Source organism: Vitis riparia, chromosome 16 (genome assembly GCF_004353265.1).
Source record: "Vitis riparia cultivar Riparia Gloire de Montpellier isolate 1030 chromosome 16, EGFV_Vit.rip_1.0, whole genome shotgun sequence".
Classification (NCBI taxonomy): domain Eukaryota; kingdom Viridiplantae; phylum Streptophyta; class Magnoliopsida; order Vitales; family Vitaceae; genus Vitis; species Vitis riparia.
Window position 1 is genome coordinate 2528282 of NC_048446.1, and position 24228 is coordinate 2552509.

The 24228-nt window shown below is 32.7% G+C and overlaps 2 protein-coding genes and 1 pseudogene across 3 annotated transcripts; 2 read left to right on the plus strand and 1 right to left on the minus strand.

Annotated features, from left to right (window-relative positions):
• Nucleotides 1-671: 671 nt before the first annotated feature.
• On the plus strand, nucleotides 672-4947 carry LOC117933852 (heat stress transcription factor A-1b). 2 transcript variants are annotated; one of them, XM_034855411.1, is made up of 3 exons: nucleotides 673-1041; nucleotides 2923-4269; nucleotides 4695-4947. In XM_034855411.1, exons 1-2 carry the CDS (start codon nucleotides 808-810, stop codon nucleotides 4228-4230), a joined length of 1542 nt encoding a protein of 513 aa, XP_034711302.1. In that variant the 5' UTR covers nucleotides 673-807; the 3' UTR covers nucleotides 4231-4269; nucleotides 4695-4947. The 2 variants fall into 2 exon arrangements, with proteins under 2 accessions (XP_034711303.1, XP_034711302.1); XM_034855412.1 differs by lacking the exon at nucleotides 4695-4947 and having other exon boundaries at nucleotides 672-1041; nucleotides 2923-4466.
• Nucleotides 4948-7250: 2303 nt separating this feature from the next.
• LOC117934289 (syntaxin-22-like) lies at nucleotides 7251-12621 on the minus strand. The gene is made up of 7 exons (XM_034855967.1): nucleotides 12186-12621; nucleotides 11745-11838; nucleotides 10691-10830; nucleotides 9928-10002; nucleotides 9115-9272; nucleotides 8917-9017; nucleotides 7251-7750 (listed from the first exon to the last, which is right to left on the minus strand). Exons 1-7 carry the CDS (start codon nucleotides 12386-12388, stop codon nucleotides 7685-7687), a joined length of 837 nt encoding a protein of 278 aa, XP_034711858.1. The 5' UTR covers nucleotides 12389-12621; the 3' UTR covers nucleotides 7251-7684.
• Nucleotides 12622-21139: 8518 nt separating this feature from the next.
• Nucleotides 21140-23221, plus strand: LOC117933947 (annotated as a pseudogene).
• The last annotated feature ends 1007 nt before the right edge of the window (nucleotides 23222-24228 follow it).

Here is a 24228-nt window from a genome sequence, read left to right on the forward strand (position 1 = left end):
TGGAGTGCTGAGTCATCATTCACTATTTTTCTGTTTTCGGAGGAATAATTTTTTTTTAAGATTTTTTTTTGAAAAAAAAAAAAAAATATATATATATATATATATATATATATATATATATATATATATATATATATATATATATATATATATATATATATATATATATAATAATTAAAAAGTAAAGTATTTTTTAAAAATTAAATATTTAACAAAATTGAAGATTTTTTTTCTTCAAATTTTAATAATTTTCTTAAAAATATTTTTAATAAAATACTTCAAATAAAAACATGAATACTATTAACATGTGGTTTCAAATTTATAATATTATTTTTAGATAAAAATAAAATAAAATTTTGAATTTTATCTAATATATTATAAAGTTAAAAAATTTGAAATCAATATAAGGAAGGATTGAAGAAATTTTATGGAATTTAATTATATTTTTTATTTGCTTTTAATCAATACAAGGAAATTGTTTGACGTGTACAAAAAAAAAATTATTGTTCTAAAAAATGGAAATAAATAAATAAGAGGAAGAGAAACATTTTCCAGGAAAATTCCTCCGAACATTTTCTTGGAAAATTCTTTTTTTTTTTTTTTTTTTCTTTTTTGAAAAGAGACTTGGGGGAGGGGGCAGGGTAGCTAAGGAGGAAAAAAAAAGGGAATGAGTCAGCGTGTGGTGCTGGCCCTGCCCACTCCAGTCTTCTTCCTATTCCTGAAACCCTCTTTTCACCTCTCTCTCTTCACATTTCTCTCTCAGATCTCCGATGACCACCAACACCAACTGAACCTCTCCCCGGGCACATGGCGGCGTCTTCGGCAATCTCCTCGGCAGCGTCGATCTCGAATCTGCCGCCGCCGTTCCTCAGCAAGACCTACGACATGGTAGACGATCGGGCCACCGACTCGGTGGTATCGTGGAGTAGCGGCAACAACAGCTTTGTTGTCTGGAATGTTCCGGAGTTCTCTAGAGACCTTTTGCCCAAGTACTTCAAGCACAATAATTTCTCCAGCTTTGTGAGGCAGTTGAATACTTATGTGAGTGTTTCGTTTTTGTTTTCGATTTTTGTTCTGCTGCTGTGCTGTTGGTTCTGAATGCGTGATCGCTTGTTTGGATTTGTGGAAATTGTGGTGTGGTGAGTTTGTGGTAAAGAAAGGGAGGATATTGTTTTGGTATAGTTAGTTTTTTTTTTTGAGGAAAAAAATTCTCGAGAAAAGAAAAGAAATTAGTTTTGGATCATCCGAGAGCTTCCGAATCAGCTTTCCCTAGTGGAAATTGAGAGTATTGTGGTGTGGTGAGTTTGGATTGAATAAATGGAGGATTCTAGTGGAGTTGTTTTGGGAAGTTTGCGAATTTTTCTGTCTGTTTATCAGGAAAAATTTTTCTCGAGAGAGATTTTAGTTCATTTGAGAAACTCCACAGCTACTTTCCCAAGTGGGAACTGGAGAGAATTGTGGTTTGGTGGATTTGGAGTAAATAAATGGAGGATCCGAGCGGAGTTGGCTTGGGGAGGTTGGAAAATCTTCTATTTGGTACTCAAGAGAAGTTTTTTAGATCAACTGGGAATCTTAAAGCCATTTGAAATTGAGAGAATTGTGGTTTGGTGAATTTTGAGGAAAGAAATGGAGGTTCTGAGTGTTGGTTGGGAGATTTTTTCGGTCTGCTTAGGAGAACTTTTTCCAGAGAAAAAATGAATTGATTATTTTGATCGGTTGAAGAACCTTCAAATCTACTTCACAAGTGGAAAATTGGGCGGATTATGGTTTGAACAATTTGGAGCAAAGAAATGGATGATCTGAGTGGGAGTTGTTCTGGGAGGATGAAAAATTTTCTGCTTTTACCAGGAAAACCTTTTTTTTTTCAAGTACAACCACTTTCCCAAGTGGTAACTGAGGAGAATCATGTTCTGACAAGGTTTGAGTAAATTTTTCTGTTTGTTTCTCAGGAGAATATTTCCTGAGGAAAAAAAAAGAGATCTACTATTCTCTATAGAATTACAGTTGAAGCTATTAGGACCTTCTGATAATTATTAGTCATATTTATTGTTCTTGGTACATCCATTGCATTAAACAAATCCTTTTGGTTGGGTTCGATATGTACTTGTGATTTTGTGATGCTTTTATGTGTAACTGAAGAGAGGGTTTGGATATTGGTTGTGCATAGTCAACTTGGCCTTTGGGGTTTAGGTGTCTCTACAATTTGGGACTTCACCAATTTTTAAATTAAGCGAGGTCCGCTGTTTTGGGATCATGTTTTTACTGAATGGGGATTAAGGGAAAATAGTATGTTTTTACGGTGGGTGTAAAATGCATGTGCTATTGGCAAGTCACCACATTTATATTTTCAAGTGAAAGAATAAGAGTCTTGGCACAAAAGAAAAAAAAAAGGAATATTTTCCTGCCAAGAGGGGGCCTGACTTGGTGGAACCTGACAGAACTTGCATATGAAATTTCCTTCATTGTCATCTGTGGTAATTCCAGGAAGGACTTATAGTTTCACTCCTTTTGGTTCTTGGAAACAGTGAGGGACAAAAGACAAATGAATAAAAAATAAAAATAGAATCAATTTTGTTCTTTGGATTTTTTTGGTAGGTGGGTGGATGCCCATGATGCCCCTAATGGTGGTAGGATGGTGGAGATTGGTGATATCCAACTAATCTGAATTTGTTTTCAATGGAATGTGCTTGTTATATGCTTATATTTAAATATATGCTAGTGGTCTTCCCTTTATTTGGTTACTTCCAAGGAGTAGCACTGATCAACCCTGACCTGTGAGATGTTAGTCAGCTTGATATTTCGATGCCAATCCTGCTTTATGCATGCGCTATTTTGTTAGTTGTCTTGAATATTATTTATTTGTGTTTGTGATCAAAACTTAGTTTCTAAGGGGTAGTTTTTTTCTTCACTTTAATCAAACAGGGATTTAGGAAGGTGGATCCAGACCGCTGGGAATTTGCAAATGAGGGTTTTCTAAGAGGTCAAAAACACCTTTTGAAGAGTATTAGTAGGCGAAAATCCACTCATGTACATACTCATAATCAACAACTACAACAACAACAACAACAACAACAACAACAACAAACACAAGTGCAAAGCTCATCGGGAGCATGTGTTGAGGTAGGGAAGTTTGGGCTTGAAGAAGAGGTTGAGCGGCTTAAAAGAGATAAGAATGTTCTTATGCAAGAACTTGTTAGGTTGAGGCAGCAGCAGCAAACAACTGATCACCAGTTGCAAACTGTTGGGCAGCGTGTTCAAGATATGGAGCAACGGCAGCAACAAATGATGTCATTCCTTGCAAAAGCTGTACAAAGCCCTGGTTTCTTAGCTCAGCTGGTACAGCAGCAGAATGATAGCAAAAGGCGCATTACAGGTGTCAATAAGAAAAGGAGACTTCCAAAGCAGGAGGAAGAGATCCATTCTGCTAAGCATGCTACCACTGCTCCAGATGGGCGGGTTGTCAAGTACCAGCCTCTAATGAATGAGGCTGCAAAAGCAATGTTGCGACAGATCTTGAAGATGAATGCGACTCCAAGGCGAGAGCCTTCCATTAACCCTGATGCTTTCCTAATTGATGATGTTCCATCCTCCAATGCATTAGATAGTTTGAGCTCATCAAGTCGGGTTTCAGGAGTGACCCTTGCAGAAGTTCCACCATCTGGTCAGTCTTACTTGCCAGTGGAGTCAGCATATTCATCCAATCATCTATCAGCTGGCATCTCTGAGACCCAGTCTTCCCCCACTGTCATGACTGACTCAGTAAAAGCAGCTCAATTCCCAGAAGTCAATGTACCTAATTCTCAGGAAGATACTGTCTTGACTGACTTCACTCAAATGGAAGGAATCATTCCAGAAAGCACGGTTGAAATCCCTAATGTTGGCATGGTTGGCACTGAAAATGGGAGTCCAGGGTATATGGATCCAATGGCAGGCATTTTAGATGGGGTAGTTCCTGCAGACACTGACGAGTTCTCGCTCGATTCCAATGTAGATAGCTTGCTGGATGGGATACCCAAGCTTCCCAGCATTAATGATGCTTTCTGGGAACAGTTTCTTGCAGCAAGCCCACTCACTGGTGACACAGATGAGATTCATTCAAGCATGCTGGAAGATAATGTGGTCAATGTACATGAGTTACAGCCAGGGGTGAACGGATGGAATAATACCCAGCATATGGATCATCTTACAGAACGAATGGGCCTTCTTGCATCAAAGGCCAAGGGGATGTGATCTTGTGTTACCATTTGTACATTTGTTTCTTGTCGAGAGGTAAATTTTTAAACCCACTATTTACTATATAGCAAGCCCGATCTTCATGCCCCTTCCTGCTTGTTAACTACACCATAATCCACAACTCCTATAGATCTTAATTCAGCATTTTCTCCCACTTTCTTCATTGTTCCCTCTTCACATTTGTGAAACAGTCCAAAACGGTCTACATAATACAAAATTTTGTTTTTCAGATATGAATACAACTTTGAAATATTCACAACCACCTTAAACTATCATATAGCTTTGAATTTATGGAATTCCTGAGTAGATGCATGCTTTTCCCCCCTTTGTACCATTCCCTTCTCTAGTTTAGTCTGAATGCTCAAATCCTGAGTTGGTCAACATGCTTGTAAGTAAATTAGTCTACACGGGCATGGTGTTGTTGAGTTTCCCATTTCGTATTTTTGTATGGTTATTTTCAGGTTGATGAACTGTGCCGCTGGGCAGACAAAGCTTTTGTTCAACAACGAATTAGCAGTTAAAATAGAAGCTTAAAGAAATTTCTCCCTCACTCTCCTCATCTTTATGTTGTAAATTTTGTTTTCTGCATGGTTTATCTGAGAATCCTTTACAAAAATTTATAATGCGGTTTATTTATGTCATCATCTATGTTAACATAAACTCCTTTGGCAAATTGTAGGATGGTAGTAATCAGAGCTTAGGATTTCTTTTTATGATAGTGCTCCTAAGGAAAGTATATTGTTTTTGTTCCCATGATTTGTTCCCTATTGCCTCCCTGTTAGGTTTCTTTGTTGGATTTAGGATATTGACAGGAGATAAACTGAACTATAGCTGGGGACTGGGTGTACAAAGGTGTGGTTTGGTCGGTTTTTGAAGGAAAAATTTGTCCTATCGACAATGATGTTTTTTGACACACCCCATGAAATTGCCTCCCTGTTAGGTTTCATGTTGCTTAGCCCTAGGTCTCTTCTTCATGGTTTTAATATAGTTCTTTTCCGGTAGGGTGCTGTTTTGACACACCCCATGAAATTGCCCATGCTTTTTTATGGTGTTTATCATAACTAGGGTGCTCGTATTATAACCCATGAGTGTTGGAGTTCATATCATATTTGGAAGAGATTTTGAGTTGGTTTGGGAAGTGTTTCCGAAAATGGTTTTAGAGAACAGTTTTTGAAAATTGTTTTTTAATATTTTGTATAATAAAAGTTTGTTTGGTATCTAACATGTTTTTAACCTATTTTATATTTTCATATTTTTAAATATGTTTTAAAAATAGCTTTTACATGTTGTGTTTTATTTTTGATCATTCTCTGAATTTGTATAATTATTTTTTAAAATAGTCCATAAAAAATAAGGGAAAACAATTAAAATATGTTCTTTAAAAACATTCATTTTTTTTTTGTTTTTAAAAATAGAAAATTGTTTTATATTTTTTACTTATCAAACATGTTTTCTTGTATTTTTGTTTTGAAGAATAGAAGACTCTTTTCAAAATCCGATAGCAATAGGGTCTTAGGGTTTGTTAAATGATAATTTTTTATGATTATTTCTAAAAGTAGCTCTGGTTGTTATTGTTTTTAGTCAAATTTGACTCGTTTGATTTATTTTAAATTTATTTATAAATAAATAGGTTAATTGAGTTATAAATATGTTTAATTAAGATCTTAATTATATAAATTTATATAAGACGACTATTAAATATGAGTATTTAATTATTAAATAAGTTACATAACAAGTTAATTATTTAATAATTAGGTAATATTTGGGTTTATGTTTTGTTTTTTGAAATATTATTATTAATCAGGTTTAGGTTAACCTATGTAATAGAATATATTTATGTTTTGACATGGTATAAACATTACCCATCGACACGAATCACCATCCCAAGTTTTTAGGGAAATTTTATCGACAAAACTCTAATTTTCATAATTCTTTCTATCCTATTTAAATTTTTATCCTATGTTTCTCATGGTTTCTTAAACCATTCTATAAAAAGACATGTAAAAAAATGTTTTAAGGAGCATTTTTGACATTTAATTGATTTGTTTAGTTATTATTCCGAACAAAATTATTTGAAAATTAGTTATTTTGAATTATATAATTATTATTCAATGACTTAATTGGGTCTTTAATATTATTTAGTTATGAAAGAAATTAATTAAAAATAGGTCTCATGAGATTGAATTCTTAATTATTATGAAGATAATATTCTTAATTTTTTTAATATCTAAATTTGATAAATGATTATTAATATTTGTATGAGTAGAATTAAATGAATATTGAAATTTTATTCATTAATTTATTATATTGTCCATAATATGCCACTCTTTTATTAATATGTAATTATAAAATTACTTTTGTTTTTTTTTAAATGTACACTAATTTTTAATATTAGTATATCAATTAATATCTAAATTTAATATAATTAAATATTTCATTGACGTTAAAATAATTATAATAATTTTGTAATGACATTCTTGTCCAAATTTTTGCTAATGAGGGGACTTTTATTTTTTATTTTTATACCATGTTTGATTTTAGGAAAATAGTAAAAAAAAAATGATTTTATTATAAAAAAAATTAAATATGATAAAAATTTATATAAATATGATGTAGAACACAAAATTTGTCGATAATTTTATTGTTCGAGTAAAGACGCATGGGAAAAATGGATTAAAAATATGGGTCCACACATGGATTATCTTGGCGGGTGTGGTTCATTGTCCTAGAAATTTGAAGCAAACACCAAAAATAAAATAAAATGAAATAAAAATAAAATAAATTAAAATCAATAATTTATTTTTATATATTATTTTAAGTTTATTTCACTTATTTCAATCTTTTTATATAAAAACTGAATAACTTAAAAATGTCTAAATTAAAACTATTTAAAAGAAAAAAAAAAAAGCAATTTTCTCGTGAACATACACATTTGATTGACTTTATTTCAAAATTAAGTTTTTTAAGAACTTATTTTTTAAGTTTATACGTAAGCGTATAATGCTGCTTTCATGTCATATTTCAATACAAAACTTATAATTGAGTACAAATTTATTTCCTCAAAAACAACTGAAAAAAAAAAAAATCCAGACAGATCCGCAGCTCCCATGGCTCCCATGGACATGGGCAACAATATATGAGAAGATAGACGACACATTTTATGCTTTACAATTACAACCCATCAAAGAAGCCATCAATGGCACCAAATCTTGTTCTTGGAGTAGGGAAAATTTTAATTCAACAAGGATAAATAGGGAGATGAAAAGAATTTCAAATTTATTGATATGGCCATGCTCATGATCATATACAAAGATATGGTGTAGAAGAGAAGAGCCCCTTGTAGAATGGTACTAATGACTGTACATTAAGTGGCAGTGCCTCTTTGTTAAGAGATATACCACCTTGGAAATTAATAGAGATCATGCCCTTCAAATTCACTGCTCTGCTCTGCTCATGCTACCACAACTATGACCACAATGATCAAAATTACCCCGAAAATCACCAGCAGCAAGCAGCTCTGCAATGCAATATGAGTTAAATTTAGTTTGACTCGCATTGGCTAAACCTCGGTCGATTAAAATTTAGGGTTTAAGAGTCCATTTGGAAGTAATTCTGGTTCAAGCATTTTTAGTCTAATGTTTTTGTTAGAGTATCACTTCCAGTATCACTTCCATTAGAAAAGTTCTAGGGAGAATTACAAAGTGTTAAATATAAACCCACAAAAAATGTACACTTTCAATTATTAAGAAACACTTCTAACCCTCTGAAAATCACTCCCGAATGGGTTCTACATTGGTTTCACACCAAACAATCCAAGCTTGGCCAATTACAAACACCAAATGTCAAAACAGATGATGACCCGAACTGAATAATAATGGCAGAGACAGGTCCTGATACCCAACATGAGAATGGTAATACACCAGCAACTGACTTGCAATGTATCGATAGGCAGGGACAAGGTTATAGGTACTAGTATAGATGAAAATATCGGAAATCTGCAGAATATTGTTGGTTGGATTTTATAGAAATATCAAATGGAAATTTTGCAAAACAAAAGAATTTGATGGGACAGAAAAAAAATTTTGTTAACAAATTTGCATGAAACTTTAGTAGATGAAAAAGATTTTTTAAGAAATTAATATAAGTATAATATAATAATATTGCACAATAAAAGAATATATGCAGATATCACAAAATAGGGTCTATATGATCATATTCGTGTATGTAAATATTTTGACTAATTCCTACAACTTATCATGAATAGAAATTTTTTGAATTTCTTTTTGTACTATATATAAAATTCTATAGAGTACAGTCAAATATTAGTGAAATATCAATATCCCTCTTTTGATATCAGTACCCCTAAGCTATGGATATTTCGATGGAAGCATCAAGAATATTGTGGATATTTTCATCCTTAGATACCAGGTATGGATGAGGGATTCGACAGGACGAAGAATGGAAGGTAGAAGTGACCTACCAAACCGAACATCATGTTTCGACCCTAATCTCCAAGCTAACACATGAGTTGCTGGAATTTAAGCTAATGTGTAGTATGATGGTTAGTGATATTTTTTATCCAAGTGTAACTCAGCAAGGTAAAATTCAGTTCATGTTTCTCGGCATCACCCTATTTCCTTTGCAAATTTTAAAAATAAAATTAATGAAACAAAGCAAATTTACCAGAGAGGAATTAGATTTTTGGAGTTTGGATGCTTTCTCCAGTTGGGTAGAAGCTTGTCCAGTTGCAGCATGGGATTTCTCGATGTTTGAACTAATATCATCTGCAAGAAAGATATGTTCAGCACTCTATTTCATCAAGTCAACATTACAAAAAGTTTCAAGAGGAAATGTAACAGACAAGAACAATGTGTGACTTACCAATCATAGTTCCTTGTCCGTGGACCAGTACAGCCAGATCTTTGAAAATTTCATTCACCTCACCAATCTGTTGCTGAATTTCTTGGATTCCTTGCTCTCTTTCTTCAATTATGGCTTCATTGAAGGTGATCTCATTGTCCAATAACACAACTTCCTGTCTGTACTAAATCAATTAGAAACTACGGTTTCATAGTAAAAGCATTATAATATGGTAATAATGTGTTCAAACTCGATCTAGACTCAGAAAGATGAGTTCCCATTTCCAGCAGATTAAAATCAGAAAGTTATTAGGGGTTTGCCAGTCATATATAAAGATGAGAGACCTAAAGTTAATTTTTAATGGGTGAAGGATGAGTGGTGGGGGGGGTCGGGTGGAGGGAACCCCAGTGGGTTCTGGCCCATGCACCCCAGGCCATGGTCAGACTAACAAAATATTTCTGCAGGGCCAACCACCATGCCATGTTCTTACATAGACTGAGCTGGGCAGTTGAATTGGCCCAGACTTCCAAAAATGGCATTTTCATTCAATAAGGGAATGAGATGCAAACATCATGGAAAATGTCTAGTGAATGGTAGAGTACTCTAGTTTGTTTGAAGGGCAATAACCAGGCAGTTAAAAACACTTTTGTTGAAGAGGTTTACTTGATCCAAACTTTGACGCCAATACTACATTTTGATAAATTTTGGTGGCAGTTTAGGTGTTTGGCCTCGCAATCCATAACAATTAACCCCAAAAATTCCTGGACTCATCAAAGAGACATCCCGATAATCAATGTAAATTTATCAAAAAGAAACTTGGAGAAGCATTCATACCTTCTAGATTCCAAAAGAACAGCTTGTTGCTCGAGATTCTTCCCTGAACTTATCTCCAGCTCGCGTGCATCATAACTGTGTAATATTTAGTCGAAAAAAAAGAAAGAAAGAAAAGAAAAAAAAAACGTGAGATATGCAACCTGAAAATAAAGAAAGCTTTTATGAGACACCAATAAGTCATTTGACAGAAATCTTAGGAAGCTAGGGTTCACCAATCCATCTAAGTATAGGGTGGGACCAAATTGAGATTCTTGTGCAATATCGAGTTTGTGGATAACAGAAAAGTTGCCAACATCAACACAGTACTGGGGGATATTAGAATAAGCAACTTGATATACAAAGCTACATATAAATCATGCTTCTTCGAATCTGTTGCAGAAACAAATAGTTCAAGTTCAATGGTGCATTCTAAAATGCTAACCCTCCTTCAAATCTTCCATAAATAATCAATCAAGACTTAAAATGTACAGTACTATCAAAATCAACAGTTTTGGAACTTGGAAGATTTTGTGGCTGAATAAAACACTCGTAGATTCTTGAAAGCTTTTTTTGGTCCAATAAAACCCATTAGTTTACATTTAAGATTTTCTTCGATATTCTTGACCTTTTTTTTTATTCCCGCAAAATTTGAGTGGGATTTGACCAGTATTAGTTGAAAGGTACAATGAATATATCAAACCAACATCAAGACTTTGAAGCCTTTATAAACAGAACAAACAAATCTAAACCCATAACAGTAATTAAGATGCCTGGTAAAGTTTACCTGGATGGCAGAACTTCCTTGGGAACAAAAGGAGTATATGCCGTCTCCCTCTCAACTGCAAGCCTTTGAGCCTTTTGAAATTCCTTAAGAACTGCCTGAAAATCTTTTGCAAGCTTAGCATCTGCAATCCTCTTGCTAGCCTGCAGTTTAACAAAGGAATTTCAGGGTCCAAGAACTCAGCCACAAACAAAAACGCAAAAGCACGAACACATCCCCGAATCATCAAAAGAACAGCATATTTGTAAGACAAGAATAGAAATCCTCTGAAGAACAAGGATATCAAATTTCTATAACAAAACACAGCAATAAGGCATGCAATCCAACTTAGCATCGACAATCCTCTTGCTTGCCTGCAATTTATGAGAACTTAGTGACAAGCAAAGCCAAACAACAATCCCAAATACACATCCTACACAACCCATATATACGAAAAAGCAATTCATTTCTAAATCACCAAAATGAATTCATACTGCAAGATAAGTAGAGCAGTTTTCTCGATAACAATGAGGTGAAGTGGTGTAAACATGAGCGAGAAGGCAAGGCAACAAGATTAGCATCGGCAACCTTCTTGCTGAACTGCAGTTCCATCAAAGAACTCAGCAACAATCAAAACAAGCAATAAAACCCACAACCCGCATGACAAAAACACTAAAAAGGAAAACAAAAAAAGCATTCCATAAGGGAAATATAAGGCCTATTTGGCAATGTTTTCAAATACAATTCTTCAAAAACAGTTTTTAATGGTAATTCAAATATCCAAAATATTCTCCATATTTTCAATTGTTTTAAAGAATACTCTATAAATAGGCATCCGAATACACCTCAATTTTATTCTAAAAAGCAACCTATTTTAAAGACAAATTCTCAAAAAAACTATTTTCAGTCAAAAGTTTGTCAAATTTAAGTTTGACAAACCTGTTTTAAAGTTAGAAAATTTCAAAAACATCCAAACAGAACCATAGGAATTTTCTGAAGAACAATGATATGAAATTTCTAAAACAAAAACATCAAAGGCAAGGCTGCCACTAGAAACTCCAAATTCATCTGCACTTACGCTAACTTCAGTATGCTGATCATTTTCACTTGCTTGCTTAAGCTTTGCTGAAGTATCTTTCACCAACTGCCCAATATGTAGCCTTGTCTTGTGCCTACAAAATGAAGTCAATCCAAAGTCAGAACCACCACACCATAAACCATTAATTCTCATTGACCTACCAAATTCCTTCAACCAAATAACCAAAACCCAGAAAGGCTTGCAGAAAAATCATACAAAAACTGATTTCTTTTATTAGTCAAAACCTAGGAAACTTATTTCAACAATTGATCATTCCCCACCGGATGGCTTCAATTCCCTCACCCAACAAACCAAAACCCAGAAGGGGTTTTCACAAAAAGCATCCAAATCACGTTTTCCTTAGTCAAAACCCAAAAAACTAAAATCTTCCCCAAATTCCCCGGGAACCAAAAAAAAAAAAAAAAACTCAAAAAAACTCACAGCTTTTCACGGAGCTCGAGCGTGTCCTTGGGAGTCCCAAGCGAATTGACAAGGCGATAGAAGGCCGAAACGGCAGTGTTGATTCTGAAAACGCCTGCCGCCACGGCCTGTGAAGAGTCATCCTCTTCCCGCCTCTTTGTTGCCAAGGCCAAAGGGCTTTGGCCTGGCCTGGTCCGACCCCATTCAAGATCTTCAAAGCTCATCTCAGACCAAACCAAATCCAAGAAACTGTGAAAACTTGTTGGGAATTTGTGGGCGTGTCTAAGATTGGGGAAGTTGCAAAGGGAAGAAAAGGGTTGGTAGAGGAAGCTTCAAACTTTGGAGGTTTTTGACCCAACAAGGAAATATAATTGAAAAGGGAATCAAAGAGAGAAGAAAAGCCAAAGGAAGCTTCTTCACTAGGCTTCTGGCCTCCTCTAAGGACTCGGTCTTTTATTTTCCTTCATATGGCCCTTAAATTGGGGTCAAATCCATGGGGAAAATTAGCTGGCTGATCCATTCTCAATGTCCCTTTTGGAAGTGGTGGTGGATGGCCGTCACATTGATGTTGTGCCAATTTATTAAGAAAATATTTATATATTTATTTTATTTTATTTATTTATTTATCTTCAAATATTATTTTATTATTTGAAATAACATGTAATTTTATATAAAATTTATTAAAGTACATATTACAGTTATTTTAAAAAGTATTTTTAACCTTTTTATTATTTAAAAATTTTTATTATTCAAATATTAAAAAAGTTAAAAACCTTTTTTATAATTATTATCAAAGTCACTTCTAGCACATTGTTAATCTAAAATATATTTTTTACAAAAATACGGTGTTTAACAAATTTTTAAAAATACTTTTAAAATTTTGAAAAATCACTAAATATGTTTGACACTGATTATAAAAAGTGTTTCTAGTATTTTTAATACTTTAAGGATGAATCTTATGTAGTTTTTCCTGAAAAAACACTTGCTCAGAGATTTTCTTAAAAATACTTTTGAAAAAAACACTTTTACTAAAAACACGTCAAGTATAAATAATGTCAAACATATTTTTACTTTCAACAAATTGATATAATTTAATTAGTTGGTCTAATATATTTGACAATAATTTTAAGAAACACTTTTAGTCTAAATTTTTTTTTTAAATAAAGTGTTTAACAAAATTTTAAAAATATTTTTAAAAATATAAAAATGACTTGTAATATTGGAAAACCACTTATAGTGTTTTTTAGAAAAACACTTCATAAGTAATTTTTTTTTAAAAAACACTTCGAATAGAAAAACTGTCAAACACACTCTACCATTTATAACATAGTACCATTTATAACATACTTAATATGATAAATAAAATCAACCAAATATATAAATTTTGAGTTATTGAAGACATATAATTTTAATTAATAGTTTTATTAGACATATTTAGAGTTTGTTTGCTAGTGATTATATGAAATACTTTTAATTTAAAAAGTATTTTGAAAAAAAATTAGATATTTAGTAAAATTTAGAAAATACTTTTAAAAAATATGTAAAAGCACTTGTAATATTTTTTGAAAAAATATTTAATAGTTGATTCTTCTAAAAACATTTTCAAAAAAAACACTTCAAGTAAAAATACTATCAAATATATCGAGTCTGTTTAATAATAATTTTAGAAAACGTTTTTAACATTTCTAATATTTAAAATTTTTTATCATTCAACTGTTACAAAAGCAAAACACATTCCCAAAAATCACAATCAAACACCATATTAATAATATTATCATAATTTTGTGTAATGTTGAAGGCATTTTATTTATATGTCAATTTAATATCAACAAATATGTTAGATCGAGAAACATCAATATTGTTCATCAATATTGTTCTTGGGTTAAGTTATGGAACAATGTAGTGTGAGCATGTGACTTCTATGCTTTTTCATTAATTATGAGTTGTTTGAAGTTTGATTTTGATGACAAAATTTAATAATAATAATCCATCTTCAAATATCTTTTTATTGAAGTTTTGTAGATACGACATATGTGGGTACAATACATAAATTTTCTTTAAAAAGATTTTGCAGTTTTCCAAAGATCTAGTTGTTTAAATCAATGATGTTGGTTTATACTCATTGAAAAAATGGACCAAATTATTGGGATGTGGTGCTTTTAGGTATATCAGGGTATATTTTTATTAGAAAATGCTAAATTACAATTATTAAACTTTAAATATAATTAAAAATTTTCTCAAAAACAATAATTGAAAAAAAAAATCTAAGAAAAATGAATATTTTCCTTTTTTTTTTCCTTGTTCCTATAAATGATGTATTTACATAAATTTATTATCAAATAAATATAATATAAATTGTTGGAATCGGTTTCTAAATAGGATCAACTTAACCTGATCTAACAAAAAAAAGAGAATAAATAATTTTTGAGAGTTGAAACTTTATATATATATATATATATATATAAATAAAGGTCGAAATATATAAAGATCGAAAGAATATGTTTTTATAAGAAAACTTTTAAATAAAAAAAAATCATTTTTTTTTTTTTTTTTTATGTTTCGTGAAAAAAAAGGTTAAGGCAAATTTTTGTAGTTTCATTCAGAAGAATTTATTGGTGTGGATTTTGGACATATTCGAAAGTAATTCGAAGCAATGAAAAATGGAGAGACTACCAGTGTCATTTTAGCATGAGAGAGAGAGAGAGAGAGAGAGATGAAATCATATAACAGACAAAGCACCAAATTTTCGGAGGGGTAGGAAGAGAGAAGGCGAGAGAGAGAGAGAGAGAGAGAGAGAGAGAGAGAGATGAAATCATATAGGGGTAGGAAGAGAGAAGGCTTATGTCAACCCTGGCTAACCAACAATTTGGACTTGGAAACCAACAATTTGGACTTGGAACTGACCTAGGGTTTGTTTGGTTTGGTAGCCACCTTACATCATAACCCTAACTAACAAATTGGTTGATTTCTACAATTCAATGGATCTTGGAATGGAAGATGACCCAAATATTTCAAAAAAGTGCTTTTATACAACACCACATCATTTATAAAAAAATATGAAAAATAAAATAAAATCACCATCCCTTTTGTTATTATTTTGATAACTTACTAATATAGCCTACAAATAATTGTAAAAGAAATATAAGACATTGTTTGGATCCACTTTTGAAAAGTAAAAAACTCTTTTTTAGGCATATTAAGTGCTTCCTTACCTATTTGTGTAATTTTGTTTAAAGAATTTGTCTTTTAAAAAAAATTAATATGGAAAAAAAAAATTCTTCTTATATAAAATTGTGGACCTCGCATTTTACTCAATGTGTTTTCACTCGATGACATTTTTGTTTTATTTTTAAAGGAAAAAACAAAATAAGAAAAAAAAACCTTAAGTGTGACTCCTGAAGGAAAAAACAAGTCTGTAAAAAATCGAGTCTGGGTCCGGGGGTCAGGTTACTCATTGGGAAGGTACGGTGGTAAGCCGTAGTACCCCTCTAAACCCGTATACGTGCAACCTCTATTAAACGAATTGAGGAAATTGTAACAATTAATTAATTAATTATGGATACCAAGAAAAATAATCAATATACAAGTCATGGTGAAAATTAATATGCACAAAAACAATGATGAAATTTAATTACAATAATATACAAAATAAATAATAAGAGAATTATGCAAAATGATTTATTAAATTAAATAAATAAAAGATATTAAAAAAAGTTTTAAAGAAATTTCAAATGATTTTATTAAAAATGATTTTGAATTAATGATTTTCATTTATTTACTTATAAAAAAGAACCAATTTATTTTCTCAATTTCATTTGTATTCAATATTTAAAAAAGCTATTTACACTTAATGTATCAAAAGAATTTATTATAAAATTTCAATTTGGACACAAAAATTATTTTTACTTACTTTTTCTAGAAAATAATGAATTTTTACAATTTTATTTACAAAAGTATTTAGATTCATTTTCATTTAAAGGAGTGATTTTTATAAATTATTTAAAATGACATAACTTTATTTGCAAAAGAAATTTTAATTAAAAAGAAAAACAAATATTTAAATTTTCTATTTCTAAAAAACACTTTTGACCCCATTTTAATTGAGGAAAAAGAATTCATTTGAAAAAAAATTTTTAAACAATTTTATTAAAAGTTAATTTTTGGAACAACTTTATTTACAAAACAAATTTTGGACAATTTTTATTAAACAAAGAAATTTTTTAACAATGTCATTAAAAACAATTTTTCGAATTCTATTAAAAACAATTTTTTTTGGGATTTTTCTAAATGCATTTTTTTGAATTTTTATAAATAATAAAAAAAACTTTGTTTTATTAAAAAGAATATTTTAAAATTAGTATTTTATTAGAGCATATTTACTGAATTCTTCCTCTCATTTAAACAAAATTTCTAATTTGTTCGATATTCAATTCTTTACACACTCAATAAATATATAGGAACAAATATTTACAAAAATTAATTAAAAAAAAACCAAATAAAAGTGGAAAATAAAATATATACCCAAATAAACTTGCAACAAGCTCCACGTGTCATCAATTCCTACTCAGCCAACAAGATTGTAGAATGGGTCCATGTAAAAACAAAAATAGTACAAATGTAAATATCCAGAGATATATAAAATCTCAAACAAATATTCAAATCCAAATTCCAATTTCAAATTAGTCCCATAAATTTCGTCAATTAAAATGATCCCAAATTACTATAGGTCTTAACCCAGAACATCCAAATTAATAACAAAAAATACAAACACAATCAACCAAACCTAAAATTGGATAAATTAAAATAAATTCTATTAGACCTAAATTTAATATCTCATAATCAATGTCTAGTTTAATATACACCACAATTGTCTCATGTCCAAATTAAACAATTCAAATTGATCAAACCCATATCAAATATTCAAATAATCCAACAAATCTCACCCACATTATGGGGCCCAAAATTCACATCAATTAACAAGCCTACATAAAAAAATACATGGTCAAGAGAAATAATATTTCAAGCTCAATCCAATAAGTCCAAACAAATAACAACTTAACTGAGAAAACAAAGGCTATACTTAGTTAAAAAAAACACCCAAAATGGGGGGTGAATTGGGGTTTTAAAATCTTTTCAATCACAACAAATTTAAACAAAATATAAGCAAAGTAAAGAGATAGAGTTTAGAGAATTCAAACTCGAGTTTATAGTGGTTCGACACTTCCTTACCTACGTCCACTCTTCCCAACCTTCTAACCGAGTGAGGGTTCCACTAACTTGAAGCTTCAACCAAGCTTCCAATCTTCTTACACTTGGATTTCGGCTCCAATGGACTCTTACACAATCTCTTCAAGATTCAACCATCTTGAAGGCTTTAATACTTAGATTGTTACAAGATATAATCACTCAACCTAGTTTAAGGATGACTCAAATACAAGACAAAGCTAGGATGACAAACAAGAGTGCACTAAAGGATATGCAAGTGGTGATTTAATGCACTATGAAAGAAATGAGAGCTTTTTGATCAAGAACAAGTAGGTATGCTTTGAATGCAAGTGTTCTCTTGTCAATAAATGAAGTGGAGCTCTCAATTTATAGGTTTTTAAGCTCGGGAGTCAAAAAAAGCAAAAGGTAATCTCGTCCGGTAGAGCTAGGGTCAACCGGTTCACTAGCCGTTGGAGCATTTAATGTATGACAGGTTACCGTTGTCTCAACCGGACCTCGATCGGGAAGAGAAGGCTACTGGGAGAGAGAGAAGGTTTTTGACCTTCCTCGACCGGTCCTCAACCGGACGACCACAGCTGGTTGACCGGTTTCCTTAACCGATTGACCGGTTGGCCATAGCCTCGACTGGTCGAGCCTTTTTTTTTTTGCCCCGAAAACCTATTTTTTGATTCCTTTCTTTTCTAACACTTATGCAAGGTCTTTAGGTAAATTATTAAGCCAATTATAAATCATTTTGCCTAAGGTACATTAGTTAAAAACTCGGGTTTTAATGAAATCGACATTTTAAAGAATAAACCGAGTTTTCTAAGATGCATGAAACGTATGAAAATCCTAAGTGCACTCATGCATTCATCTTACATTAGTTTCCTATGATCACAAGTCTTCCAAGCGTCTCGATCTTGTATCCATTTGGTCATTTGATGAATTTTCGAGTTTATACCTGAGATTCTTAAACATTTAAACCAATTAGTCACTTAACCATGGTTTGTTATCATCAAAACCCGATTAGGAGAACCCTTTGGTTAACATTTACAATAGACCCAAGTCCAAATAAACATTATGTAATTGATATAATCCAAATATCCCCAAATTAATCACCAAATATAATATACCCATAAACCCAAATTAACAAATTTCAAATTAATTCATTAACAATAAATTAAATCAAATTATGTATTAATCTACCAACAACAAATTAACCCAAAATTTCATATTAATTCAACAATCCAAATTTCACAAACAACAATTACTATTAAACTAAAATAAAATAACAACAATAACAATAAAAATAATAATAATAATAATAACAATAACAATAACAATAACAATAACAATAATAATAATAATAATAATAATAATAATAATGGAAAATGAGTGATACGGGGAAGTGAGAGAATGAGAGAAAAAGGGAGGAGGTCGCAGGCCGCCGGCCGACTGGGGCTCGCCGGCGGTGGTGGGAGATGGGCGGGTTTGTGAAAATAAAAATAAAGTGAAAAGAAAAAAAAATGGAAAATGAGATGAAAGAAGGGAAGGAAGGATTCTGGTGCCTCTAGAAGTTAGTCGGGTATGATCAAGGAAGAAAATGTCGCGATATTTCGGCGATATATCGCCGAAATATCGTGTATCGAAGGGTTTCGACACGATATTTCATGGAGAAATATCGGTCCGGCGATATTTCGGGATTAATCTCGAGAAATTGACTATTTCTCGCGATATATCGACGATTTTGGCGATAAATCGGCGATTTTTCCCGATATATCGCTTGGTCAACGCGGGTCAGCAAAAATCAAACGCGCTACAGTGCCGTCAACGCGCTACAGTACCACCTGGGCTAAGTTGCCATTTGATATATAATATGCAATATTTTTATATATACTTAAACTTATTATATGAAGAAAATATAAGAATATTTTAAAGAGCAAATTAATTATAATTATTTTATAATTAAATGCAAAGTCTTTTAATTAATTACCAAAAATATAAAAATTATATAATTTTCTTCATAATGTTTTTAATATCATTAATAATTAATTAAATATTAAAAAATTATATATATATATATATATATATATATATATATATATATATATATATATATATATATCATAATTTATTTTATATTGTTTAATACAATTGAATTACATAGATCATATTTTAATACTAATATATATTTTAAAATTAGACATATTATAATCAAATATCATAATATTAGATGTAATTTAATAATAAATGTACACTTATAAAATTCATATTTTTATCGATGCATACGATATTATTATCAAATATGATAAATCATATTATACATACATCAAAATTTTCAATAAAATAACTTTAAAATGTCTATTATACTTCTAATTATATTATTATGAGGTTTTCTTTACATTTTCATGAGTTTTTAACAATTTTAAGCTTACCGATATTTTTTTCTAAAATATCCGTCCGATATATCCGATATATCCATAAAATCGAAGTATCGATATATCCGTAATTATAGATATTTTCATTCTTGGGTACGATGGAGGAAGAGAAAGAAAAAAAAAAAAGAAAAAAGAAAAATGGGGCTGTGAGGATGAGAAAAAAAAAATGGAAGCCCCCAAATGGCGCCCGCTGTGTTTGTCGGAAGAAGTGGGGAGATGCCGGAGGAAAGAAGAAAAAAAAAAAAAAAAAGTGGGGAAGGGAGGCGGGAGAAAAGCCAGGGAGCCCCCAAAAAAATTGGGGGGCCGCTCGTTCCCCTTTTCAGGAATTGGGGAAAGGAAAAAAATAAAAAAATGAAAAAAAATCAACAGAGAGAGAGGCGGGCTGCCGGCTGGGAATGGAGGGAAAAAGTGGAGGAAAACCAATTGGGGAGGGCCGGCCAACCTTGGGAAATGAAGGGAGAAAAAAAATAAAAAATAAAAAATAAAAAAAGAATGATGAAGAGTGGAGAGGGGGCTTTTGGACGTGGGAAAGCATAGATGAGGGTAGGTGGGGGATAAGCGGAGGAAGAGAAGAGAGAGGAGAGAGGAGAGAGGAGAGAGAAGAAATAAAAAAATAATAAATAATATATATATATTTATATATAATATAATATAATAATAATAAATAAAATAAATAAATAAAAATAAAAATAAAATAATTTACAAAATAATGAAAACAAAAAATTAAAGGTGAATAAGCCTAAAATAGTATATATAATTGGAATTTAAAATTAGGCTCAAAATTAATATAAAAATAAAATTGGAACAAATTTGGGGTCTCTAAAATTCTATTTTTTTTGTTGTTGTTTAATTATATAAATCCCCTAAATTGAATTAATTTGTGCCTAGTGAATTATGTTGTTTAAAGATTTTGTATTTTTTCCATATTTTATATCTCCAAATCCACATGAATAATAATAATTATTTATTATACATGATAATAAAAAAATTAATTTAAATAAGAATTTATGGGATTTAATATCTTTTCACATGAAAATAAAGAAAAAATATATAGCCAAGAACAGGGATTCCACAACATTTTTAAATAAGTTTTCATGTGGTTTAATATTTAATAAATAAATAGATAAATAAATAAATCCTAAGTGAGATCAATGGATGTGTCAATATACACCAAAAATAATGTTATTTTTTTTATTATATGGTATGATAAAAATGTTTTTGATTTTGTAGAAAATCATGTTACATATTTTATTAAATAGATGACAAGACTATTATTGGTACTATCCACGTGTCAAGAAAGAGTTTATCAAGTTTGTGTCGGAATTAGCGATCATGACGAAAGTTATGAACGTAATGTATTTACATTTCCCATACTATGCATCTCATATATGTGAGAAAATTAAATGTATATGGTACATGAAAGAATATAAGGTACATTTTTCATATACCATGAATATTATATGAAATTAAAAAACGAGGATTCATGTATGTAGAATGAAATATTCATTTGTGATTTTTGATGGAAGGTCACTTGAAATGATATAAAAGGGCTTTTGACCTATCTCTCCACTCATCCTAAGTTTGTGAGGTTTTATATTCGATACTAGGGGGACTTTCTCTTCACCAGCAGCTGGCAACACCCTAGGCAAGTGGGGGGACCCCTTCCCGACACATGAGAGGAGCTGCATGGACCGGCATAGAGATGGCAGGGGGCCATGCTGGTGGTTGGCAGACGACGTGCTCGCTGATGGGCGAATAGGAGAGCCGGTAATGGCTTGCTGAGGAAGACACAAACAGAGGAAAAGAAAAGCTAGATATCGGAAGGAAGGGAAAAGCTATGGGGAGATAGCAAGAGGAGAGATTTTTTTAGGAGGCAAGAGAAGGACTTCTTGGGATAGTTTGGAGAGCAAGGACTTTGGAAAAGGCATTTTCCAGCTGATTTTGTGGTAACTTCTTAGACTATTCACGCTCACTCATCTTCGTTTCTCTTTTTCTTTTATCCCTCATTCTCTCTAGTTATTTCGTTTTTCTGGACATTGATTGATTGTTTGGGTATAGGTGAGATGCTGTATTATTTTTCTCTTAGTATTTTTTTTTTCTTTTATCTGAATATGGCTTACTCTAACAGTAGAAGTTTGCTAATGGTCTCATCTTGATATTTGCCTTGACCGCTCTTGTTGCACCGCTGGTTTGTGATCCACTTGATTTTAACATGAAAAGGGATCTTACTTAATGCTTTGCTTATTCTATTTAATTTGTTCTGGGTACAATATATCTTGTTTTGTTCCTTCCTATGTTCCCGGTATCTCCATCCATATCCCTGTTTCTGGCTCACATTTTCGAATTTGCTCTGGACTATGTGTTTCGCGTCCTGATCTACGTTTGAGAGGAGAGGGTTATGCTCCGGCTTACTATCACAAATTCATGACCCCCAGTGGGCGAGGCATCTACTCAAGCGTACCCAGAACTAGAGCCTACTGTACTTATTTGAGCGTTCTTATTGAAATATATTTCGCTGATGTTCATGCTGAGGCACACAAAACCCTAACTTCTTTGATGGTGTTACTGGCATTGGGTATGACTTGGTTCACGAGACAAAAATTTTGATTTAATCCATATTGAACTTCCTTCTGGAAAATGACCTTTTTGCTAGAGTGGTAGATGGAAAAGGCAATCTTGTTGTGTCTACATGCTGTTCTCTTCTCCACACTGCTATTGATTTTGTGGATGAAGCTAAGCTTGACAAAGAGATCAATTTATGGCTTGTATTTGCATAACAGAAAGTGCATGAAATGAGCATCTTGGTTAAGGCATTATCTGATCAGAGAGATCAAGACCTTTTTTTTTATAATGCTGTGGCTCATTCTTCCAGAAAGTTCTACCCGAAGGTGACAAGCGAGAACGTCCAAAAGTCTGTTGCTCCTTTGAAGGATTCTGATCGCCGCCGAGCCACAGATGTCAGTGCATGGTTAGATGCACAGCAGAAGCCGTGCCTCCCAGTCCTTCCCACTACAACTATTGGGTCTTTCCCTCAGACCATGGATCTTAGAAGAGTTCACTGTGAGTTCAAGGCTATGAAGGTGTCTAAAGATGACCACAATAAGGCCATCAAGGAGGAAATCAATGAAGCTGTCATTATCCAGGAAGAGTTTGATGTTGATGTTTCGGAACATGGAGAGCCAAAGAGAAAGGATTGGGTACTTTGGGGAGCAATTATCAGGTTTTGCTTTCACTTTCAATGGGCGGGTTCGATCTTATGGACCCCATTACGCTTAGCCACTTATCATATATGGTGATGCGTGTAGACCCGAAGCTTCGACTGTTTTCTGGTCCTCAATGGCTCAGAGAATGACCAAGTGTCCAATAAAAGGAATGCTAATTGAGCCCGGTCATCACCATACCCTCACCCACTAGCTCCACATACCCACTGCACCGAACCCATTTTCCCTCACCTTCTTTCTCACTCCTCACTTCTCTCTCTAACATCTCAATACCTATCCATCCAACCCACTAACCCATTTCTCTCTCTAGACTTATTCATACCCATTTTCTACACTTCATGCACCCACCAAAACCATCACTCATGTTATCAAACACCTCATACACGGCCACTATATTCCACTACCTGTCTAACCAATCCCATCTCGTATTCTCATATCCATCAACATGCTCATTAACGTTCAAATCATCCCACATTTCCAAACCCACAGCTTGCATCCCACACCCACTTCTCTCTCTAACTCCCCACCTTTCATATTCGTGTCATGTTCATGCACACCGGAACCCCGTTCCCCACCTTCATACCCACTTCTCTCTCCATATATTCTCCGTACCCATCTTCCATGCATCCATGCAAACTCACCACGTTTATATATTCAGCCCTACATACATGTTCATCTCCCATAATGCCCTTGTAAACACTCATCTTCATACCCATTTTGTAACCACACCCATCTCTTGTTCCATAGACTCACCAAGCCCATTTTCTTTCACTTTCACTCACCACCTATTCATCATCCGTCCACCTCTCATCTACACCCATTTTCTTATCACCTTTCTCATGCTCATGCTCGCCGCCACCTTTCCTCTCTCTACGTTCCCTATTACCCATTTCTCTTTCTAACTCTCCACTCTTCAAACCGTTTCCTCACCACTCTTTCACCCTCACCACCCATCAGAAACACCATCCTCTCATTCCCATAATCTTATTCACGTGCATGGAGTCCCACGCATGTGGCCAACCCCATGAGCCCCAGAAAGAAGATGTTGAGGATCCAAGGAGAAAACTTAGTTTATCTGAGGGTGTGCATGCCCGCAAGGGTACGGTTAGCTTGGAGATAAGTGAGAAATGCCCAGTTCTGAAGCACCTCTTGGGAGGTCAAGCTGTAGTAGCAGAGGATGCTAAAAGAGTAAACATCAAT

What these genes read in the sequence shown, in the direction of transcription:
- LOC117933852 (XM_034855412.1), top strand. Translation starts at nt 808, where the DNA reads ATGGCGGCGTCTTCGGCAATCTCCTCGGCAGCGTCGATCTCGAATCTG. An exon ending in TGAGGCAGTTGAATACTTAT is followed by an intron (nt 1,042 to 2,922) that starts GTGAGTGTTTCG and finishes TTAATCAAACAG; the next exon opens with GGATTTAGGAAGGTGGATCC.
- LOC117934289 (XM_034855967.1), bottom strand. Translation starts at nt 12,388, where the DNA reads ATGAGCTTTGAAGATCTTGAATGGGGTCGGACCAGGCCAGGCCAAAGC. An exon ending in ATCAGCATACTGAAGTTAGC is followed by an intron (nt 10,831 to 11,744) that starts GTAAGTGCAGAT and finishes GTTAAACTGCAG; the next exon opens with GCTAGCAAGAGGATTGCAGA. An exon ending in AAAAATCTAATTCCTCTCTG is followed by an intron (nt 7,751 to 8,916) that starts GTAAATTTGCTT and finishes ATTGCATTGCAG; the next exon opens with AGCTGCTTGCTGCTGGTGAT.